We start from the raw sequence: 22,481 nt of genomic DNA on the forward strand, positions 1-22,481 counted from the left end.
TTTAATTTTGTAGTCACACTACTCCTTGCTAGCTATCTACTTAGTTCCACACTATATTTAAGTGACTTATCAAACTAGAACTTAGATTTTTTAAGATGAATAATCAAGAAGAAAGAAGAATTAAACGAATAAAATTCAAGTAGCAAGTCTCTCTCTAGTTGAAGCCATTTTTATATAAAGTATATGGCATTTGTAAAAAGAGCCGACATTTGAAAATGAAGGAGGAAGAAGAGGGTCCAATGCATGGGACCAATTGCATCTAAATCTAACCCCTTTAAAATGACCTTTCATCAAACTATACATGTTTTTCATCATTTCTCCAATGAAAATAATCTTACTCTACTTCATATAACAATTATGTATTTTATTTTTACATGTAACAAACTATCACGTACACATTATTGCATTACTATTTATAGACATACCCTGTCCCACTATGCTCCCTCTGTAGCAAGTAGAAATCTGCCACGTCAACATCAAAACTCCAAATTCACCCTTGTTTACCTTGATTCATTTGTCAAGTGATTTGTCATGCATGATACATGACATGCAATTCGTGATCTCTATATACTACTTCATAATTCAATTCATAAGCTAAGGCCAAGTATATATAGCAATGCAAGTGATGGTCATTTCACTATGAAGTAGATGCTTGTCTAGACAAGGATAAATCAAACTCCCTAAACCAATAGCCGGAACATAAAGGTGCGTGTGATATGATATAAAACTTTATGTGTTCTTTATTTTAAGTTTAATTTTTTTCAAAATATATATGTTTTACGAATAAGATGAAAATTTATCATGAACATCGAATAATATAAATAAAGCTTTCTTTACAAAATTACATACTATGTACTCACTTCATATGATCTGAGTTAAAGTAACCTATCAGATAAACTAGTTATTGATGTACCATGCATAATCGAGTATACAAAGTTGGTTTGGTTAAACCAAAACCAAATTTTTATGATTTTATGGATGACGTAATTTTTTCATGGTTATCATTCATTAATAAGAAATTCGTTTCAGTCAATATTAAGTATTCCGTTATAAATCACAATATATTAAGATTCATTAAACTATCTTTAAATTTAATTAGGCACTCGAATACTCGATACTCCCCTTTGTACGTATTTGATACGAAGTTGTACTCCGTATACACGTACTGCTTTTGATTTATATATCTCATTGAATGGAATTGGCTATATATACAAGGGTACACCATATTAAGATTAGATCCCTAATTAAGTAAATTAAAGCTACACCATACAAGAGTAACTAATTTAATCTATCATAATACATAGTGGTAGTTAATTAGTTATGCTCCAAAATTTTGCTTCTATAATTATCTGAACTAGTAAGGTCCTTGGTTGCTTTCGATTGATTTAAAAGTGGATTAGATGCACTTTTACATTGAATGAGTGTATGCTTTTTCAGTTTGTATGGACAGAAAGGTACGTATACTATGAAGTATGAAGACTATGTTGATACCAAATATTCAAAATTTTGTATAGGCTTATGGCAGTTTACTGTATAACAATGTGAATTTCCTAAATTCGGGCGTAGTATTCCAATAATCTTTTTTTTTTTGTGTGTGGTTGATTTTATTTTTTTTGGGGGGGTGAAATTTGTGGTTAAAATTTAAAAGGGATACTAATTAATTAGCCAATAGCCATTATAATTAGAGTTAAGTACATCCCGAGTTTGAGGGGTACTCCTCCCCCCTAATTAATTTGAACATAGTTACACTACAAAGCTTTTTTTTTTTTTTTTTTTTTTTTTTGAGGGAACACACTACTAAGTTTAATTTACCTTTAAGTTTTCATTTATAAAATTTAAACATGCAAACAAATGCCACAATGTGATAATGGGCAAGATCAAAGTAGTTTGATGGTGATAGAATATATAACATATTCCTGGTTTCCAACCATAAGTTTAAGCTTTTGGTTGAGCTGGTCTGTTAATATGGTATCAGAGTCAATATGACACAGACATCACAGGTTCGAATCTCATTCACCCCTCCTTCAAAGTGAAATTAATTCACGTCAGGTATGAGACGGCTTGTGATGTATCCACATTTCAAGTCCAAAGGGCCTTTCATTTGAGAGGGAGTGATAGAATATATAACATATTTCTGGACCTTAACCATCAGCTTAAACTTTTGATTGAGTTGGTTTGTTAACAGATGGATTGCATTTGTGTTAATTTAAAACCCTACGATTTCAGTATTGCAAAACGTACACAATAAAAGTCCTAATCAATATTGGTTAATTATGTTCTTTGCTTAAGTAGAAAGCCTATAAATGCTTATTGTACCAGGAATTAAGAGCTAATTTTGTATAAATCATACCATGTATTGACGTCATCCTTTCCACATTGGGTTAGTACATGTTGGTCCACAAATCTTCTCATCCTTTCATTATACTTTGTTTATGATAATAAAGTATTGATTAAGATATAAATCAGAGTGATAATGAAGTATATGCATGATAACTATACATGAAAAACTTCATTTAGGGGTGTACTTAACTTAGAAATTAAACCAATAAAAAAAAATACGTTGTAGAATCATGAACCATGAGTTGAATATGCACGTCAAGGGGTCACTTGTGCACTTTTAGACTTTAGCTGATTTGAAATGTTTACTACCAACAAATTCAACATCTATATAGGTCAATAAAATACCTAGGGTAATCTTGTAAGTACTCCAATATTCCATATTATACCGTATGTAAAATTACATTCCATTAATGAAAATTTAAATATAATTTTTCTGAATTATTATTAGCGTTCTTTTATTTAATATTTCCAATTTAACTATTAATAGAATTTATGGAATCTTAAAAAAAAAAAAAAATATCAAAGGTGATGAATGTTAGGATGGAAATCTATATATTAATTGATTAATCATTGAAACAAAAATTAAGAGACGACTAAATAAAAGGAAAGCCTTGATCAAATTGTGTTATGTTGTTTTAATGCCTTATTTGTTTCAGTTAACTTATTAGTTTTTATCTCCTTTTCAAATGATATTGTCAAATATTCTATATATATACTCCCTCGGTCCCTTTATTTTGTCTCATTTGACTTTTCACGGTTCGTGTTTTGAAACGCATATATCTCTATTTTCATTCATGTAAAAATTATAAAAACTTGATATTAATAAAATATACAACGAGACGAACACAACAAGATTATACATGACTATATTAGCTCTTATAGATCAATGACAGTTGATGGTCAAAGTTTTAAAAGTTTGACCCAAATAATAGCAATGGGGTAAAAAATAAGGGACGGAGGGAGTAGTTATATAGCCTATAAATGCAAGGTAAGATTCGTTTAGAAATGAATGACTTAATACATTATTTATCTGTATAAGTTCACTTTAATCTTTATCTTAGTTTCTTGTGTTTCTGCATAACTTAAGCCTTAGAGTTTAAAAAAAATTTGTATACACCCGGTTTACACTTATATTAGTGTACATCGAGCAGTATAATAGTAACTTTTAGCGAATCTTAGGGTAACTTTTTGTCTTTTTTTTTGTTATCTTTAAACATAATACAATTTTCATATAAATAGACAACAAGAAAATTTTTATAAAGGTAATATTTGTACGGAGTATTTTTTAAACGGTTATAAAGGTAATTTAATTACATACAATCACTAATAATTCATTTTTAGTCATTTAAAATGCGATTCTTTACTAATAAAGTGTTAATAATAATTTTTAATTGTATTGGGTTACTTTTATGCCTATTGGGGTAACTTTTATTCATTTTAGGGTTAACTTTTGATCACTTTAAGCTATCTTTATAATGGATGTACAATAATTATTGTACACAGATTTTTTTTAAAGTTTGTGTAGAGTTTAATTTGCTACTTTTGGCATCCATGCACGTCAATTCTAATATATCTATTGACATAAAATGTGAGTAAAATATGTCTAGTTATTACAATTAATTTAAAACGGATGTAACAACAAATAATTCATTTAAACCACCCCCCCCCCCCCAAAAAAAAAAAAAAAAAAAAAAAAAAAAAAAAAAAAACTATAAATAAACAATAAACAGAAATGAAGAAAGGATTGTACACCAGTACGTACTTTCTCAATTGTGCGTAGTGCTGGTAGTGCACCTAATCACCTATTGCTATCAAGAGAAAAAGTGAAAATATGGCCATATTATAAGCATACGAGAAGATTAATTAGTTACAAAGTTTACGGGTCAGTGTAATATAATTATGTGACGACATGAAACTCGTGTTCACGTACCACTAGTGTTTTTGTTAAATTTTGTGTATGTATATTATATGATACTAATTTCCAAACGAACTCTAATTAATTAATTTAATTAAGACTCTTACATAATGTTTATAATTTTTTATGATTAATTTAAGTTTCTGTTGAATGATGTTGATTATCTACCGCATTTGATATAAATGGAGTGATTGAGGTGACATTTGCTTGGATGAATAGCAAAATGATTTGAGAAAGTAACAAGCAAATCATTTTGGCCTACGACTAAATAGAGAGATTAATATATCATAAAGAAGCTTGTTGGCTAGGATATGAAAAAGGGGTTTAATTATTACACTTAGCTTTGAAATGAAATTTTTCTTTAGGGCCTACCATTTAATTGGCTAAGTAATTAAACTATTATGATCAAAGAACAATTGTTATGAAATTAAATACGTACTAGAATATTATGTGGATTCCATTTTATGGTTTATATTCTTATATTTATCTTTCCAGAGTATTCTAGGTTTAGGGTTTATTGTTCTCTAATTAAGTTATCAACTCTAGTTACATCATATCGTATGTATTTATAATTACACTAGTATATCCTTTCTAGTAATGAATCAGGGCATGTTCACTTCGGTTTAATTTCAATTCAGTTTAGTTCAGTTCAATTCAGCTCCAATCAATTCAATTCAGTTCAGTTCAGCTCCAACCAGTCCAGTTCAGTCTTCTCTCATACAATATCATTTCAGTTCTATTCAGTTCAGCTCAAATCACTTCAGTTCAATTCATTTCAGTTCAACTCATTTCAGTAAATGTGAACAGGGTCTTAGAACATTTTTTTTAATAGCAAAAGTATTTCATTAATTAAAAGTCATACGACATCTACAATAGAGATTATTCGACGTTAACAAATACATAAAATATTGAATCAAATAAAATTTTCCTTTATAAAAAAACTACGATAGTCGAGTAGATCTTGCACAATGGAACATTTTTCGCTTATATCGCTGGAAAATACAGTCTTGTTGGCCTGAGAGACAATCTCAAGATCCTTTGTAGCCGTGAGGATCCAATGTTTTCCATCTAATTCATTTGACTGTATTTGAAAACTTAATAACTTTTTCACCAACGAAATAATTTCACGACAATCCATTAGATCTAACATCATGGATTCAAAACTTAGAAATGTCTCCCCCGAAAAGAGGAGATAAATCTCGTCTTTCGAAGGAAGTCGAAAAACTGTTATATATCTTTCAAAGGAAATCGGAAACCCTTTCTTTCGAGGGAGAAAAGTTCCTCCCAAAAGGAGGAAATATTATCATTAACTTTTTTTTAAAAAAAATATTAAGAAACAAGGATTGGAGCTTTCCACCGATTAAAAATCGATGAAAGCCCCTTTAAAATTCAACATGGAGGCTAGCTAGGGTTTTGGAGAGAGGAGAGAGGCTAGCCCCTTTAAAATTAGAGCATGATTATTCTCTCTACAACTTCTCTCAAATTCCCCCTCTTTCCCTTTATTTTATAACATCAAGAAGTTTTTTAAATTATAAAGTGGTGAATGTGTGAAAAAGGCATGATAAAAGAGAAATTTATATGACTAATGTACATGATGTTGTAAAATAAATTGTAACAACCACGGCAATAACATAAAAATAAATAAAAAAATTAGGGACATTAGGGAGTAGCTAGCAACAAAACTAGCTATTTTGTTGTAATTGATCATCAAATGTGTCAAAAAGAGGCCGGGAGATTTGGAGGATGAGAGAATAATCTCTCTCGAAATCTATTCTCTAAAGTATCAATAATTACTACTGTACAAAGAAATTTAGGGTATGAATCTTTTTTGCAATTAAAAATTAGTATTTGACTTACTTCCTAATTTATCGGGAATTAACTAGCTAAGCTCTTGTCACATAAAAAATAAAAATAAAAAAAAATAAATAAATAAAAAATAAAAAATAAAAAACTAGCTAAGCTAGGAAAAAAATAAATCTCTATTATCCGATCCCAAACATAGTTATGGACAAACTCAATAAGGTTGTAACATGACCCCCTTAAATTAGAAAGGTGATCAACAACTTAATTAGCTTCTAAACAACATACAAGCTTCATGTATGTGTGTCACAAAGATGATGTGCAAGTATTTAATTAATAATAAGGTTATCATAAAAAAAAAAAAGGACATTTTGTGAGAAACTACCTTTTAAAGCATTTTTTTTGCGAGAAACTACCTTATAAAAAAAATGTTGTACAAAACTACCTTATAAAAGCTAAATGTTGTAAGATACTACCCTTGGTCGGAAAGTGGGAGTTGACTTAATTTTTCCGGCGTTGACCTAGTCATGTGCCAGTCACGTGACGTTTAATTCATCTTTCCCCATTTTTTCCCCTAATTTTCCCCGAGCCTATCCATATAATACCCAAGATGAATTCAATGTCATGTGACCGGCACATGACTTGGTCAACGCCGGAAAAATTTAGTCAACTCTCACTTTCCGACCAAGGGTAGTATCTTACAACATTTAGCTTTTATAAGGTAGTTTATTACAACATTTTTTTTATAAGGTAGTTTCTCGCAAAAAAATTGCTTTAAAAGGTAGTTTCTTACAAAATGTCCTAAAAAAAAACTCTTTTTGAGGATTTCTAATACTACCTCCGTTTCATATTATTTTTTACGATTAGACATTTTTTATCTCTACTTTATGTCAAATCGTTGTAAATAATATAAAATGGAGGTAGTAATTAGTATATAGGTAGCTACTCGATTGTACCATATAACTATATATTTGTTGCTTCTTCAACCCTAGTTATTCACGTATTCCTCTATGAAGAAGCTTAAGGTTATCATAGTTTAGAGAATGGTTAATTGTTATTGCCTCATCTGTAATAACATTATCAACTATATTTTAAAACAATGTGCTTGAATAAGCAAATGTTTCATTTGTCATTTGCGTTCAAAAAGCTTTTAGGTCAAAAATATATATAGATAGGTATCTCAAATGGTGTTTAATAGTAGTACATCTTTAAAAATGATTAAATAATACTCGCATATTTTTTTAATGAAGACTTTACTAAAGTTTTTTTTTTTTTTTTTTTTTTTTTTGCTTAATAAAGCAAAAGAAAACTCAAATCAGAATTAATCATCATCTGTAATAATTAGCTGCAAAATGATGACTTCAAATCACACTACCTTTAAAGAAGATCAGCCGAATAAATGGAATTTTATGCTCAAATATGCTGGGATGCTAGCTGATCATGATGATTAATAAGAATGTACAAATTAAATGAGTTGTAAAAGAAGATCTTATCGTTGCAGACAAAGATTTAGTAACCATTTCATAGTTCATAATATTGCTTTTATACCAAGTAATATATTTGTCTCTCCATAGCTAATTTTCGCATCAATGATTTATGCTCTTAATATCAGGTTTGATGACCAACTTAATTAAGAGGTTAAGCTGATACATGGTTGTAACTCATGATTAATTTATATACTCTATAAAGCATCGCTTGACAACAACATATAAAGCATCGCTTAGCTTGATAAATGAGTAAAGTCATTTGCTACCTATTGCGGCCTAGGTTTTTGATGAATCATAAGCATGCTTGAGTTATGTCCTTATAAAATGTAACAATATGTATTAGATCTTTGGATTGGACTTTCACTTTCATTAGTAGTCCAATATAGTCCAATACATTATCCCTTAAGTTTCTTACATCTAAATTATCCCCTTTGAAACTTGCTAAAAATTAGACCTTTTCATTTCAAGTGGCACTTCATAGTTGCCCACATTATCTTAATTGCGAATTGTACCATTATTATTATTATTTTTTTATTTTGACAACGGTACCATTATTATCACCACAACCTATATTGTGAGAAGCCTTTATATATATATATATATATATATATATATATATATATATATATATATATATATATATATATATATATATATATAAAGCTAAACTTTTAGCCAGGTCACGAAATAACGACATTTGGCATTTCAACTTTTCGCCAAGTGTCACGCCACCTTGGATAGATTTTAATAGACTTCATATATAAAAATCGTCAAGTGTCGCACCACCTTGGATATATTTGGATAGACTTCATAAGATAGAAAGTTAATTTAGAATAAGATTATTAGTTTAGAGTTTTATTTTCGATAAAATACCAAATAATAAACTTATAATTAGGTCACAAGACAACATCATTTAGTGTTTTAATTTTTCACGCACCAAGTCTCGTACCACGTTGGATAAATATAGATAGACTTTTAGCAAAAAAAAAAAAAGTTAATTTAGAATTCTATTTTCAATTAAATTGAATCATAATATACTTTTATCTTAAAAGTCCATAAACAACCCAGGCATCGCACGGGGCACAAAACTAGTATATATATATATTGAAATCATACCTTAAACGAAATTTCTTTTACGAAATCATACATGTATGCTGGAAAATAGGGTTTGACCATGTTTTTAGGTGTTGACTACCCCAGCCCCACCCACAAAAATCGCCCTCCTCTTTTCCCTCACCTCAGGATATCGACCACTTCGACCCCCACCCTCGAAGCCAACAACCCTCACTACTTCTGCCACCCCAAAACCACCTCCTCCCTTTCCTTCGTTAGGGTTTAGGGTGGTTCGGGTGTGGATTTAGGGTTTGGGGGCGCAGTTGGGGCAGGGTGGAGGAAGGGGTGGGGGTCTTTAAGGTGAGGGGATAGGGGGCGGGGGCGTTTAGGGGTGGGAAAAACGGAGGGGATAGGTAATTGGGTGAAGGAAAAGGAGTGGGGTAGGGAAAAAGAAGAAGTGGGGTCTTAGGGTAGGGTTCGCGACATGGGAGACCTGGGCGTCCGCCAGTGGGAAAGAGGTGGCTAGGGCTTTTTAGGAGGTTGTCATGAAAGGGGAAGGGATTTTGGGGAAGGGGGAGAGGTGGCTACCGTGAAAAGGGATAGGGTTAGGGTGGTCAACGCCGTGAAAGGGCCAGAGGGGGGTGGTTGGGGTAGTCAACGCCGAAAAAAGATAGGATCAAACCCCTTTTTTCAGGCATAAGATATGACTTCGAAAAAAAATGATTAAGGTATGATCTCACAAAAGTTAAAATTATAATGAGGTTTCTCACCAAAAAAAAAAAAAAAAATTTATAAGGAGATTTTTGATAAAATTTCCTAGATAAATATGTTGTCTACTAAGGGTATGTTTGGCCAAGCTTTTGGAAAACAACTTCTGTTTCTTAGAAGTAGTTTTCCAGAAACTATTTCTAGAGAAACACTTGTAAGAAACAGAATTGTTTGGCCTAATAAATTTAGAAGTGATTCTTAGAAATAGAAACTATTTTTCCCTATTTGGCCTATAGTAGTTTTTTTTATAATTTTGAAACAAAGTAAGCTAGTTGTTTATTTTTTTAATTGAGGAATATACAATTAGTTTCTTATACATTATTGTTTATAAAAATTCAATTTAAAATTTTGAACAGTTCGTAAGTGTAATTTTTTTTTTTTTTTTTTGAAAGAATGTGGTCGGACTTTTATTAAATCAAGTCAATTTGCGCCAAAGTGGAAATGCTTTGGGGAAAAGAACCGATACAAACATATTCATCACAATTATACGTATTCCATCTAGCAATACAATGCGCAACCGTATTACAAGCTAGCCCTTCTCACATGAGATAAAATACAAGAATTGAAAAACATGCTATTTTTCCTAATGCCATCATAGATATGAAAGATCAGAGAGAAACCCACATTCCTTTGCTTTACTCCATTGATTACCAACTCTGCATCAGTCTCCAAATGTATGTTATTATATCCCAATCATCGCAATCAATATTTGAATTAATCATCTATAAATAGCACTATTGAATTCAACAAAGGAACCCTACAAGGCTACAATTTCAAACATATGCAAATCAAATTGAATCTTTAGAAAGACAAAGAGATGTTACTTGGGCTGGATCAATGGAGAAGAGCTAGACAAAGAAAAGATTTAACGTAGCAGAGGAGGAAACACAAACCATGGTGGAGGACGCAACGACGAAGAGTGACGATGGTGGCGGTGATGATGACGTTGGATGAAGCATTGCTGATGAGTTTGGTTGGGTGGACAAAAAGCTGGCTTTGTTGGTCTCGGAGGACCAGATTGCGTATCGCCGGTGACGTTTCGCCGGTGGGGTTAGGTTTCTTGAGATGAGAGAGAGAGCTCAGACATGTTCATGAGAGAGGAGATGAGAGAGAAAATGGGTTTTTTCTTATTAGATAGGATATTGGAAGTCTTTTTGTAAAATATTGGGGGTGTTTTTGTCCAAATGAAAATTTCATTAAATGAGGGAAATGGCTCCCCAAGAAACAGCTAAGAGAAGCTCCAATTTGGTGCTTCTCATTCTACCCATCCTATAAGCTATTTTGGGCTTCTTATAAAAGTGTTTCTATTTCTTAGATTTCCCTTGTTTGGCCCAATTTCTGTTTCTTAGATTGAGAAACAGTTTCAGAAACTAGGCCAAACAGCTCCTAAGTACTAATCATAAGTTTTAGCCTTACCCTTTGACCCTGTGTATATCCCTAAAAATAAAAATATTATCTCTCATCATACAAGTAATATTTAATTTGATAATTAATCATCAGCCTTAATTTATAAAACTAAACGTCATGAAACTCATAAAAGTCATAATATACATAGTTGTACTAAAATATTTCATCAAAATATCAAATTATGGCAATCCAAAAAGAAATTTGATACAAAAAAAAAACCCTAGCCTCCTTTTCTCTCTTCTCTCTCCTAAACCTAGTCTCCATTGTTAATTTTAAGGGGCTTCCATCGGATTTCACCGGTGGAAAGCCCCAATCTTTATTTTCTTTTAAGCTTTTTAATTTGTTTTAGGTCACAATAATGTCTCCCTCGAAAGAAAGGGTTTATCTCCTTCGAAAGACAAGGTTTTTTCGATCTCCTTCGAAAGACAAGATTTTTCGTACTCCTTCGAAATACAAGGTTTTATTTGTGCTTAATTTGGTCTCCGGTTGTGCGGGGCTACTATTGATTGTGGCTCGGATTCGGGTTACGGAATCAACACAAGAATTTACTTTCTCACAAAATTGCGAAGCGACGACGGATCCACTCAAAAAGTTGTATGAGACAACGAATCGAGAATATGCCGAATTGTTATATTTATGTATTTGGATTCTTAGCCCTTCCCCGATTAATTCTTGTTTGATTTTGTTAAATTCGTTTTCATTATCATTCATTGTCAATTGTAGATGCCGTATGGCTTACATTAATGAAATTTAGTGTCCTTTTAGGACTTTTTTCAAAAAAAAAAAAAAAAAAAAAAGAAATTTGATACAAATTTGTTTAGAAAAAAAAAAAAAGAATGAATGATATCAGGAAAAATGACGTCCTCAAAGCCATATTTTTAGTAGGTGATCAGATAAGTTAATGGAACGACTTTAACAAATAATTCTAGGTAGCAGAAAATCTTGCGTGGACCTGGTGTGGAATTAAGGTTTATACACACGTAACTGACATTATATTCAACATAGTGACCCTTAATTTTAATATGATAACCTTATTTTTAACATAGTAATCATTTTAAAAATTTGTGTGACCTTTAATGTTATTATGAACTTAAAATACGACACTATGTTGAATAGTGACCTAATTTTAACATACCGATCTTTATTATTCATATTGACCATTATACTAAAAATTTCATTAAAAAAATTAACCTCTTATAACTTTTATAATGTCATACTAACTTTTATTTCAACATAATAACCTTTGTTTTAATATAGTGACCTTAATTTTTTATTAATAAAACAGTCATATTGTCTCTAATGTTAGTGGTCCACAATAAATTAGTGTGAACCAAGTTCATTTAAGAATATGTAATTTTGTATCTATGTAATACTTGTATCACATGGAATTGAAAAAGGGTTACATAGTTACTTGCAAAATTATTTAATTTATCTATCTATCTAATCTTTTTTCAAATAGCATATTTCTGAGGTTATTATTATGAAAGAAAATAAAAATACATAATGTGAAACCATTAAAAAAAATTATTTGCTATTAAAAAAAAATTTAAAAAATCCCAAATCTATATTATAATTGTAGAGACACTTTTCACCAAAATCCTCCAAAACCCAAATGCTCAACTCTCATGCATTTAAGGTCTTTTTTTTAAAAAAATAAATAAATAAATAAATAATTACCTATCCAACAACTTTATTTTTATTTATTTTTTATCATTTTTTTTAAAAAAAATAATAACTACCCATCCAATATTTCCTTTTTGTTTTTTTTTTCAAGAAACTACTACTAACATTTAACTCTCTTTTTTTTTTTTTTTTTTTTTTTTTTGGTACGTAGTATAATATATGACATGCATTAGCACGAGTATATAGTTTCTTTATCAACAATTCACTATAACACTCAAATTCCCAACATTTCACTTTTTATAAAACAATATGTACTAACATTTCACTTTGTTTTACGAGTATTTTTTGGTACATAGTATAATATATGTCATGAATTAGCACGAGTATACAGTTCCTTTATCAACAATTCACTAGTACTCTAAGGGCCTGTTCTCATTGACTGAACTCAGCTGAAGTGAACTGAACTGAACTGAAATGAAATGAATATTTTATAAGAGAAGGAAATTAGGAGCTGAGCTGAACTGAACTAAACTAAACTAAACTGAGCTGAACTGAGCTAAACTGAACTGAATTTCAACGTAAGAGAACAGGCCTTAAATCCCCAACCCTTCAATTATATGCATTTTTGTAGGCACTACCCTCTAAACAATTTCCACTTCTCTTATCATAAAAAAAAAAAAAAAAAAGTACAACGCGTTTTTGCGCAACTGGCCTCACCGAATAACTATTTGCAACATATTAAAGTATATAACTCTTAGAGCAAGACATGCACTAACCCATATGACACTAACCGAGTAACCCGAGTAACCCCTATAACACTAAACGGGTAACCTCTATAAATTTGATAAAGTAAACCCCATAATATCTAGCTACATTGCGTGGCCACCGACATAAAAGAGTAAGACCCTGTTTTTTCAGCTTCTAAGCAAAGCAGGGAATATCATATGCAGAGCAGGTGTCAGCACATTGTTAATACGATTATTAATACTTACTAGAGCAAAGCTAAACAGGGTTCAACAGAGTCGACCAGTCCAAAACCGACCATTGCAGCCCAAGTATAAGTTATAACATCAAGATCAACTTTCCATATTTTAAATATATTTTTTCTTATATATCCCGTGCATTTTGCACGGGTACACTCTAGTTATTTAGAACTACCTAGATTAGCTAGACGAAAGAAGAAGAAAAACCAGTTAGGCCCTATAAAGAGTGTGATGATCTTAAACTTTAAGAGAATGGGCCAGTTATGCAATCTAAAAACAACGATTTGTATTATTTAAAAAAGGCTTATATTGGGCCGGTGATGGGGCCGCGATCACCGTTGAAAAGCATCTGCAATCGTGCACCACTGTTGTAGACAATCAAAACCCTTCACGACGCAGTCAATTGGCTCAAAAGTAAAGCCTAAATTCGAGTATTTTTTAAACAAAATCGTATAAAAGACAACGCGTCCATTTCCGCGCAATTGAGGGCCGTCATTTGCTGACTCAGCTTGCTTCCATTGCCAAAACTGCCCTCGAATGTTCCAGATGTTTTTGAGGTTAGGTTCTTATGTTATTTTCGGAGTACTAGTCTATGGAAAATGATTTTGGCAAATCAAAATTGATTTTTGCACACACTTTCTTTCTTTTTTTTTTTTTTTTTTTTTTTTTTGGGTGCAAACACACTTATGTGAGAGTACAATATTTTATGCTGTTTTTATATAATGATATGCCAAAATCAATTAAGATTATGTCAAAATTAATTTTTCAATGTAATTCTCCGTAACGTTATTTAATACAATTATACAATATTTTATTGTTGTTTTATGTGTGCATGGTGCCTTGGTATATCTCATTGTTTTTTTATTAATTTTTTTTAAATGTGCGTTGGCATAGGTATTGAAAGGATATGGCCATACGAGTATAAATATTAGCAAAGCTTTGGTTTTCACCAAGCACATTTTATGAGGGATTTTCCTTACATTTCTCTTCTAGAATGGACCTTCTCCTTAATATATATATATATATATATATATATATATATATATATATATATATATATATATATATATATACTAGGTTAAATCCCGTGCCATGCACGATAATTTTTAATACTTAATACTTATCATTAGTTTAACACTATTATTTAATTATAAAAAATTAAACCTAATTGCAAAATAGGATGAAAGTTCTGTAATTACAAAAAAATAATAATAATAATAATAATAAAAATAAAAATTCATCACACTAAAGAAAACAGAGAGAATAATATATGCACGACTAATAAAAATAACTATGAATTACGTAGTACATTACAAAGTTATAGATATCAAACCATTATTACATATTATTGTATAAAAAAATAAGGAATATCTTTGTTTGACTGTGTACAAATAGAATACACTTATTAAATAGGAAATGAAATATTATTGCATAGTTTGTATTAAAAACTTCTCTAAGAAGCTTTGGCCAAAAAAAAAAAAATTAAAAAAAAAAAACTTTTGGAGGGAAAATTTTTAACCAGGAGATGACATGTGTCATTCCTGGTTTCGCCTTTAGTATAAAGTTATATTATATATATATATATATATATATATATATATATATATATATATATATATATATATATATATATATATGGGAGAGATCCGGTGAGAATAAGTCCATATGTGAGAATTCATACTTATATGAGAACTGATTTAAAATTTAGAACATGTGGGTAAAAATTTAGAACATACGAGTTAAAATTTAGAACATGTGACTCAAATTAAAATTTTGAACATATGAGTAATAATTTAGAACATTTGTGTGAGTAATATGTTTAGAACATCTGATTTAAGAATTATAACAAGTGATTAAAAATTTATAAAATTTGCTTTATGAAATTTTAAACATATGAGTAACATTTAGAACACTTGATTTAAGATTATGAACATGTGAATAAAAATTTAGAACAAACTGATATTGAATATAGAAAATGTGAGTAGAGAATTTAGAACATACGAGTAAAAAAATAGAACATACGCTTTAAAATCTGGAACATATAATTAAAAAATCTTAGAAAATCTGGAACATATAATTAAAAATCTTAGAACACACGTTTTAAAATTTAGAACATAAAAGTTAAAAGTTTGGAACAAGTTATTTAAAATTTATGACATCAAGCTTAACTAATTTATAGTTTAGAACATGTGAGTAATAAATTAGAACATTTGATTTAATTTAGAACACCTAAAAAAAAGTTTAGAACATCAGATTTAAAATTTAGAACATACGAGTAAAAATTTAGAACATAAAGAGTGTTCTCACATAAGAAAAATTCTCATATAAGAAAAAATTCTCACGTGAGTCTTCCCCTATATATACATATACCCCCCTTTTTCCCCTTCATTATTGTTAATTGCATTTTTTTTGTTTGTTGAACTATTTAGAAAAGTATGCAGACATATATACCCCTAAAATATTTGTTTACATTTATTTCATTGGTGTAACCAACATCTTAACTAGCTATGGTGTGCGCATCGTACGTGCATTATAGTCACTCAATAATGGAAATAATTTTGAAGGTTAATTTAAGCTGTGAATAGAGTTTACATTAGATTGGAAGAACATTTAAGTAGGAGGGAGAACTGTGTAGTGTACTATGTATCGTGTGGTGGGGGTGAGGAGGGATAAAAGTGAGAATTTATTTAATTACTATAAAAAAAATTCAAAAATATGAAAATAAAAAATAGTGTACATAAATGGAAAGTAGGAAGACTTAAGTGTATGAAAGTGTCAAAAGTGAAGAGTAATAAACTAATGTGATCATATGTTCAAAAGTAGGAAAAAAAAAATGAAATGTTTTAATTTTGTGAAAATAAGTCTAATCATTTTGTGATATGAAAATATTAAATAAAATTTTGCAAGAAAAAATTAATTACATCAAAGTTTCATGAAGCCTTAAAGAATGCTACTCTGTATAATTTATTTCAACTTTGACTCTAATTTAAAAAAAAAGAAAATATTTATCTACATGATAATCCATTAATCCCGTATTAAATAGCACACAACCCATTCTTCTGGAAAAAAAAATTGCACACCTTTCACCATTATTTTGTTTTTGAATTAGACAACAATTACCTTGCAAAAAAATAAAAATAAAATTGTCATGCTTATTTTAAAAATCATTTCACATCTATAAAATAACTCCCATCCAATGAAACCAAGTCACCAGTGCAAGTATTATTATTAAATTATTATTAGTGGTCATTAAAATTTCTTTAATGATTTAAATAAATATAACAACCACCAAATATCTTCGTTCCCTTATTTGCTACACCATATCCACGCACGAATGTAGACGAAAAGGGTAGTTTAGGAAACATAAAATTCAACAAAAAAGAACATATACCAAGTCAGCTTTTAAAGGAGAAAATAACATTAACAAATCATATTTTTTTTATTGTTCAAAATATGATTTTTAAAGAAGAAAAAAAAAAGAAAGAAACAGTCGTTGGCCTCAAAAAGCAACCTTGACCATCAACTCCCATATTTAATGGGCCCCCCTCCACATCACCTACCCAACTCATTTAACTGTCAACCGCATTTCTTTTTATTCTCTTCCCTCCCTTCTTTCTCTCTCCTCCCCTGTTTTTCTATCTTCCTCTGTTTTTCCCCTGTTTTTTCTAATTTCATTTATTTTGATTAATTTTGATCTTTGAATTCAAAAAATAAAAAATGTGGACTGGAGGGGCGGATAATCAAGGGCACTTCCTCGGTCGGATAAGTATTCGTCGTAATCAAGTCGCTTCAATGGAGGGAGAAGTTGAAGATTTAGAGCTTTTCCAAAGAAAAATTGCTGATCGTTTTTCTGATCTTTTACCCCTTAATAAAAAAGACACCCACCATTCATCTTCAATACCGACATCGCTATCGATCTCATCTTCCGCCAGTGATTCTCCTCTATCGGTTGATTTCGACGGGGATTCTAGCCCTTTTTCGGGTAGTGATACTCTTCTTTCTATTGCTTGGATTAGGAAACTTCTTGATGCATTTCTTTGTTGTGAGTCGGAGTTTAAGGCTGTGTTGTTGATTGGAAGGGAACCGTCGCAGGTTGCGAAATCGCCTCTCGATCGATTGATTCCTGATTTGTTGGATAGAGCTGTTAAGGGTTTGGATATTTGTAATGCGATTAATCATGGCATCGATGCGATTAAGTTTATGTTTAGTCAAGCTCAGATTGTTGTCTCTGCTTTAGAACAGAGGCCATTCACCGATGGACAGGTAAATTAAATCAAGAAAATTCCCAATTTCTGTCCTTTTTAATTCAATTTTTATATTTTAAGATTGCCATTTTGGTTTTTCATTATGTTCGTGGTTGAATTTTGTTCAAAATGCGATGAATTTTCAAGGTCAATTAGAAAATTTGACTGCTTGATTTCATATGGGTATTGCATCTTGCATGATATATCTTGGTCAAACAAGGAATTAACAGATTTTGTACTAATATATCACAACAAATTTGAATTTATTACTTGACCAGTTGAATTGAATTCTATTATTCTTTTTTGATGGACCAAATTTTATTTAAGATATCCATTGAAAAAAAAAAAAAATCAATCTTTCAAAATTTGATGTTTTGTATGCCAATCTTCAATATTTGACCAATTTATTTGACATGGGTGTACCAAAATCAAAAATTGATGGAATTGAATTAAAAGGGTAGGCGTAATTTATGCATTTGAACAAAATATCATTCTAATTTTGCTGATATTGTTGGCAGATTCGGAGGGCAAGAAGAGCGCTCGCAGCACTACAAGGTTCAATTGTGGTGGATGAGAAGGAAAATACAGGCAAGTCGACCGAGAGATCGTGGTCCTTTGGGAAGCGCTCAAGTGGCGCGTCATCGAAAGACCGGCACCACGCGCCGAACTTCAAGTCTCTATCTTGGATGGTGGCCAAGAATTGGTCAGCTGCCAAGCAAGTCCAATCAATCTCCTCCAATCTCACCGCGCCACGCGGTGGGGAATCGACAGGGTTGGCCCTCACCGTATACATCATGAATGTGGTCCTAGTGTTTGTAATGTGGGCTCTAGTTGCAGCTATTCCTTGTCAGGATCGGGCGGGGCTCGGGACCCACATCCCGGTCCCTAAACAGTCTAACTGGGTCCACGGCATCTGTGGGCTTCAGGAAAAAATAGCTGAGGAGTGGAAAAGGAAAGAAAAAAAAGGTTCACCAGGACTAATGAAAGAAGTGGTTAAAATTGATAGATTGGCTCAATCTTTGGTGGACTATGCTGATAATTTTCAGTACCCTATGGAGGAGGAGAAGGAGGCTGAATTCGCCACCCAAGTCGCCGAGCTAGCCGAGATATGCCGGAAAATGGAGGATGGTCTCGGTCCGTTACAACTACAAATTAGGGAGTTGTTCCATAGACTTGTTAAGACTCGTGCAATAATACTTGATGTCCTTGATCAAGCAGGCAAATCATCTACTCCTAATGTATAGGTTAGAAATAAAACCTTTTTTTTTTTAATTATAATTTTCGGGTTTATTTTTTAATTATATTGTGTTATGTAAATTTTGTCATCTGGAAATGTCTTTTTTCCCAAAGATGTAAAAGGTATAAAAAAAAGAAAAATTTAGGTTAGAATTAGTGTTTAGTAGAGGTTTTAATAGGGAGTTTTTGGGCTTTTCATCCATGGTTAATTGCATATATGCTAATTTGGGTGCTTAGTCATCTAAGCTTTAGAATAGCTGATTTGGGGCATGACTTTCTATATTTAGAAATACTAAAATTAGTGGGGTGTTTTTCTTGTAATTTGTATGTATCTTTTCATCTTTTGGGCATTTGGAGTGAATGTAATACTCTTCTCTGGATTGGTATAAATTGTAACATATGCTGATATGTATAATAGATTTTATTCTAACCAAAAGTAAAATAAAGGTATTATTACATCTTTTCTTGTAAGAGTACATATTTACATATTGGTCATTTGGGACTTGGTAGTGGTAGTGGACTAGTGGTAATGGTAAATATCAATGGTGATATTCTATCAACCATAAGAAACAAGAAAGTCAAACCTTAAAATTGACCTCCATATGTAAATTTTAGATAGTTCAACTCTATAATATATGCCAATTGCCAAAGTCCAAGCTTTTAAAAAATGTCTAGACTTATTATGCTGGTAGTAAAAGATTCAAACTTACTTTTCAATGTAAAATTCTTCTATTAATTAATTAACATAGGTATCTATTCAATGAAAAGTTGTAGGTTTAAAGTCTTGTTTTACATTAAACGTATAGGTTTGATAAACAACAAATTTGTGTTTGTGTTTTGTACTCGTACAATTATAGTACTACGTAGTATAATGATTACACTTTACTTTTGAGGTCAAAGTTTGAAATTTGTAAGGACTTTTAACTACTGAGTATTGTTTACTAATGTTCATGGCCCTCGCTTGGGGTATTTTCTGTCCCCTTCTTACCTTAATTAAAAAAAAAAATTAAAAAAAATCATCCATAACATCTTATTAGATCCGTTTGAATACTTTAAGAATATCAGTTTTTTTTTTTAAAAAAAAAAAAAAACATAGGAATTATTAAATACAAAATCTGTAGCTAATTATTTCCATGAGTCCTTTATTCTTAATCTTTGAGCTCAACATTTTTTGCTTCACGTGATGTATCATATATTCATATATACTTCATACGAGTAGCAACCATCTCTTCTCCTACTTTGTAAAACCACCAATGTTATTATAACGTTATACTAGCTAGGAGATCAGAACAACTCGTTTGTTAATTGATGAGATTAATTATCTCTAATTGAGATTGAAAAAACAGAAAATGTACTACGTAGTACATAAATTACAATTTACTTGTAGAATTTATATGGTTAAGCTTTTCTCCATCAATTACTTGTAGAATTTATCAATGTACTACGTAGTACATAAATTACAATTTACTTAGTCAAACAACACAATTATTGATCTACTAAGTTGAATATTTCAAATTCTCGTAAAAGTTAATTATACATCAGTTCGTTTGACTTTATACCGAGAAAAAGTCTTACTAATGATCAAGTCAAATTTACAAAGGTAGACCCTTGAGAACAACACACGTATGTATGTTGTGAAATTTTGATACTTAAGCAGTGAAGTGCAAGTAACAGTCACATATTATAATCATTAAATGGGAAAAAAAAAATACAAAAACTTTTGTATACATCCGGTTTACAATAATATTATTGTAATCGAGCAGTATAGGGGTAACTTTAAGCCAATTTAGGGTAATTTTTTGCCTTTTTTTGGGTAACTTGGAACATAATATGATTTTTTTATAAATCGAATAAGAAAAGTTTTATAAGGGTGATAAAACTACTTTCAATCACTAATAATTGAATTTTAGTCATTTAAAATGTGATTCTTTACCAATAAAACGTAGATTATTTTTATTTGTATTGGGTTACTTTTATACATATTAGAGTAACTTTTATTCATTTTAGGAGTAACTTTTGATCACTTTAAGAGAGATTTAAAATGAATGTACACCCGATTTTTTTAAAAGTTTGTGAAAACAATAACCATTTATAGTGATAGGTTACGTTAACCTATGTTATGAAAGCCTTGTACATCCCCCCTTAATTAATTACAAAATACAATAAGTTGATGGCATCATTATGATTTTATAAGAATTGTTTGGCGGTTAAATGTATCAATAATACATTATGTACACTTTCATTCTTTGTATTAATTATATACTTAGTAGTTTTGGGTCAAATTATAAATTTATAATGGTCTTTTCTACTAAAACCTTTTTATCACTGATGTAATATAGCGAATGGTACGTGTACGGCTTTGCTTTTGGGGTTGATTATTACGGAGTACTCGATTAATTACCTTATAATTAGCTGTAAAAAAAAAAATTACTCCCTCCGTTTTTAAATACTAGCTTCATTTCTCCATGCACGGAGTTTTAGGAGAAATTAAAGAAAGTACGAAATAATAAAATATGGAGATAGTGCGGTAGGTGAAAGAATAAAAAATTGTAAAAAGCAAAAGTATTGGGGAAAATTAGAGGAGAGAGAATATAAAATTAATAAAATATGATGTATGTTGGGTCCAATAGGCGAGAGAAATGAATTAAATATTGTAAAAGCATTCCAAATAAAGAAATGGAGCAAGTATTTAAAAACGGCCGAAAAAGAAAAGTGGAGCAAGTATTTAAAAACGGAAGGAGTACCTTATAATCGAAAACCAAAAGTAGATACTTTCTGGTATAATTTGTTTAACATCTCATAATTTTTTTACAAATTTTATTACAATTGGGATGTAATATTCTCCTAAAAAGTTATAAAGAATAAGAAATTTTAGGTCTGTTCTGAACTGAGCTGAACTGAATTTATTGGAGCTGAACTAAATTAAACTGAACTAAAATAAAATTTTTATGTGAGAAGTAAATTAAGAACTGAACTGAATTTATTGAAGTTGAACTGAACTGAACTGAAAGTAATCTGAAGAGAACATGCCCTTTCACTTTTACTACCACTCAAACACCTCTGTTTCACTTTTGCTATCCATCTAAAGTTTTATTTTATTTTGCTACCATCTAAAATCACATAATTTAAATTTTACTACCATTTAACACTTTTAGTTATTATTTCCGCTAGTGAGATCCAACCACCCTCATTGCCACCTTCTAACAACCCCTTCCTCCTCAGCCACCCTAATTGCATCCCCGTCAACCACCAAAAAATAAATAAAAAAAAACCCAGCCACCCTCAACAATGCCAACCCTAAACTACCAGCGGCCAAAGCTTCAGTCGTCGACCCTACCTACTCCCCATAAATCGACACCTGTAACTCTAAACCACCAGCCCGAAACCAACCAAAGCGGGTTTTAGGGTTTCGCTAATGGTGGTTTCGGGGTGGTAGTTTAGGGTTAGGGGTGGCCAAAAAAGGTAGGGGAAGGGGAGGGGAGGTCGATTCCGGTGGGGGAAAGGGAAGGGGGCCGATTCCGATGGGGCGAATGGGGAAATGGTTTTAGGGTTTAGCTTATTGTGGTTTTAGGGCAGCAAGAAGGGGAAAAAGGATAGAGATGGTTGTGTCGGTGGGGGAAAGGGA

The 22,481-nt window shown here is 31.1% G+C and overlaps 1 protein-coding gene across 1 annotated transcript; it reads left to right on the plus strand.

The window, feature by feature from the left end:
- The first annotated feature begins 16,880 nt into the window (after nt 1-16,880).
- LOC145578550 (protein ROH1A-like) lies at nt 16,881-19,316 on the plus strand. Its single transcript, XM_081635855.1, has 2 exons — nt 16,881-17,639; nt 18,139-19,316. Exons 1-2 carry the CDS (start codon nt 17,094-17,096, stop codon nt 18,862-18,864), a joined length of 1,272 nt encoding a protein of 423 aa, XP_081491981.1. The 5' UTR covers nt 16,881-17,093; the 3' UTR covers nt 18,865-19,316.
- Nucleotides 19,317-22,481: the final 3,165 nt, after the last annotated feature.

This window comes from Chenopodium album, chromosome 2, assembly GCF_948465745.1.
Source record: "Chenopodium album chromosome 2, dcCheAlbu1.1, whole genome shotgun sequence".
Taxonomy (NCBI): Eukaryota; Viridiplantae; Streptophyta; class Magnoliopsida; order Caryophyllales; family Amaranthaceae; genus Chenopodium; species Chenopodium album.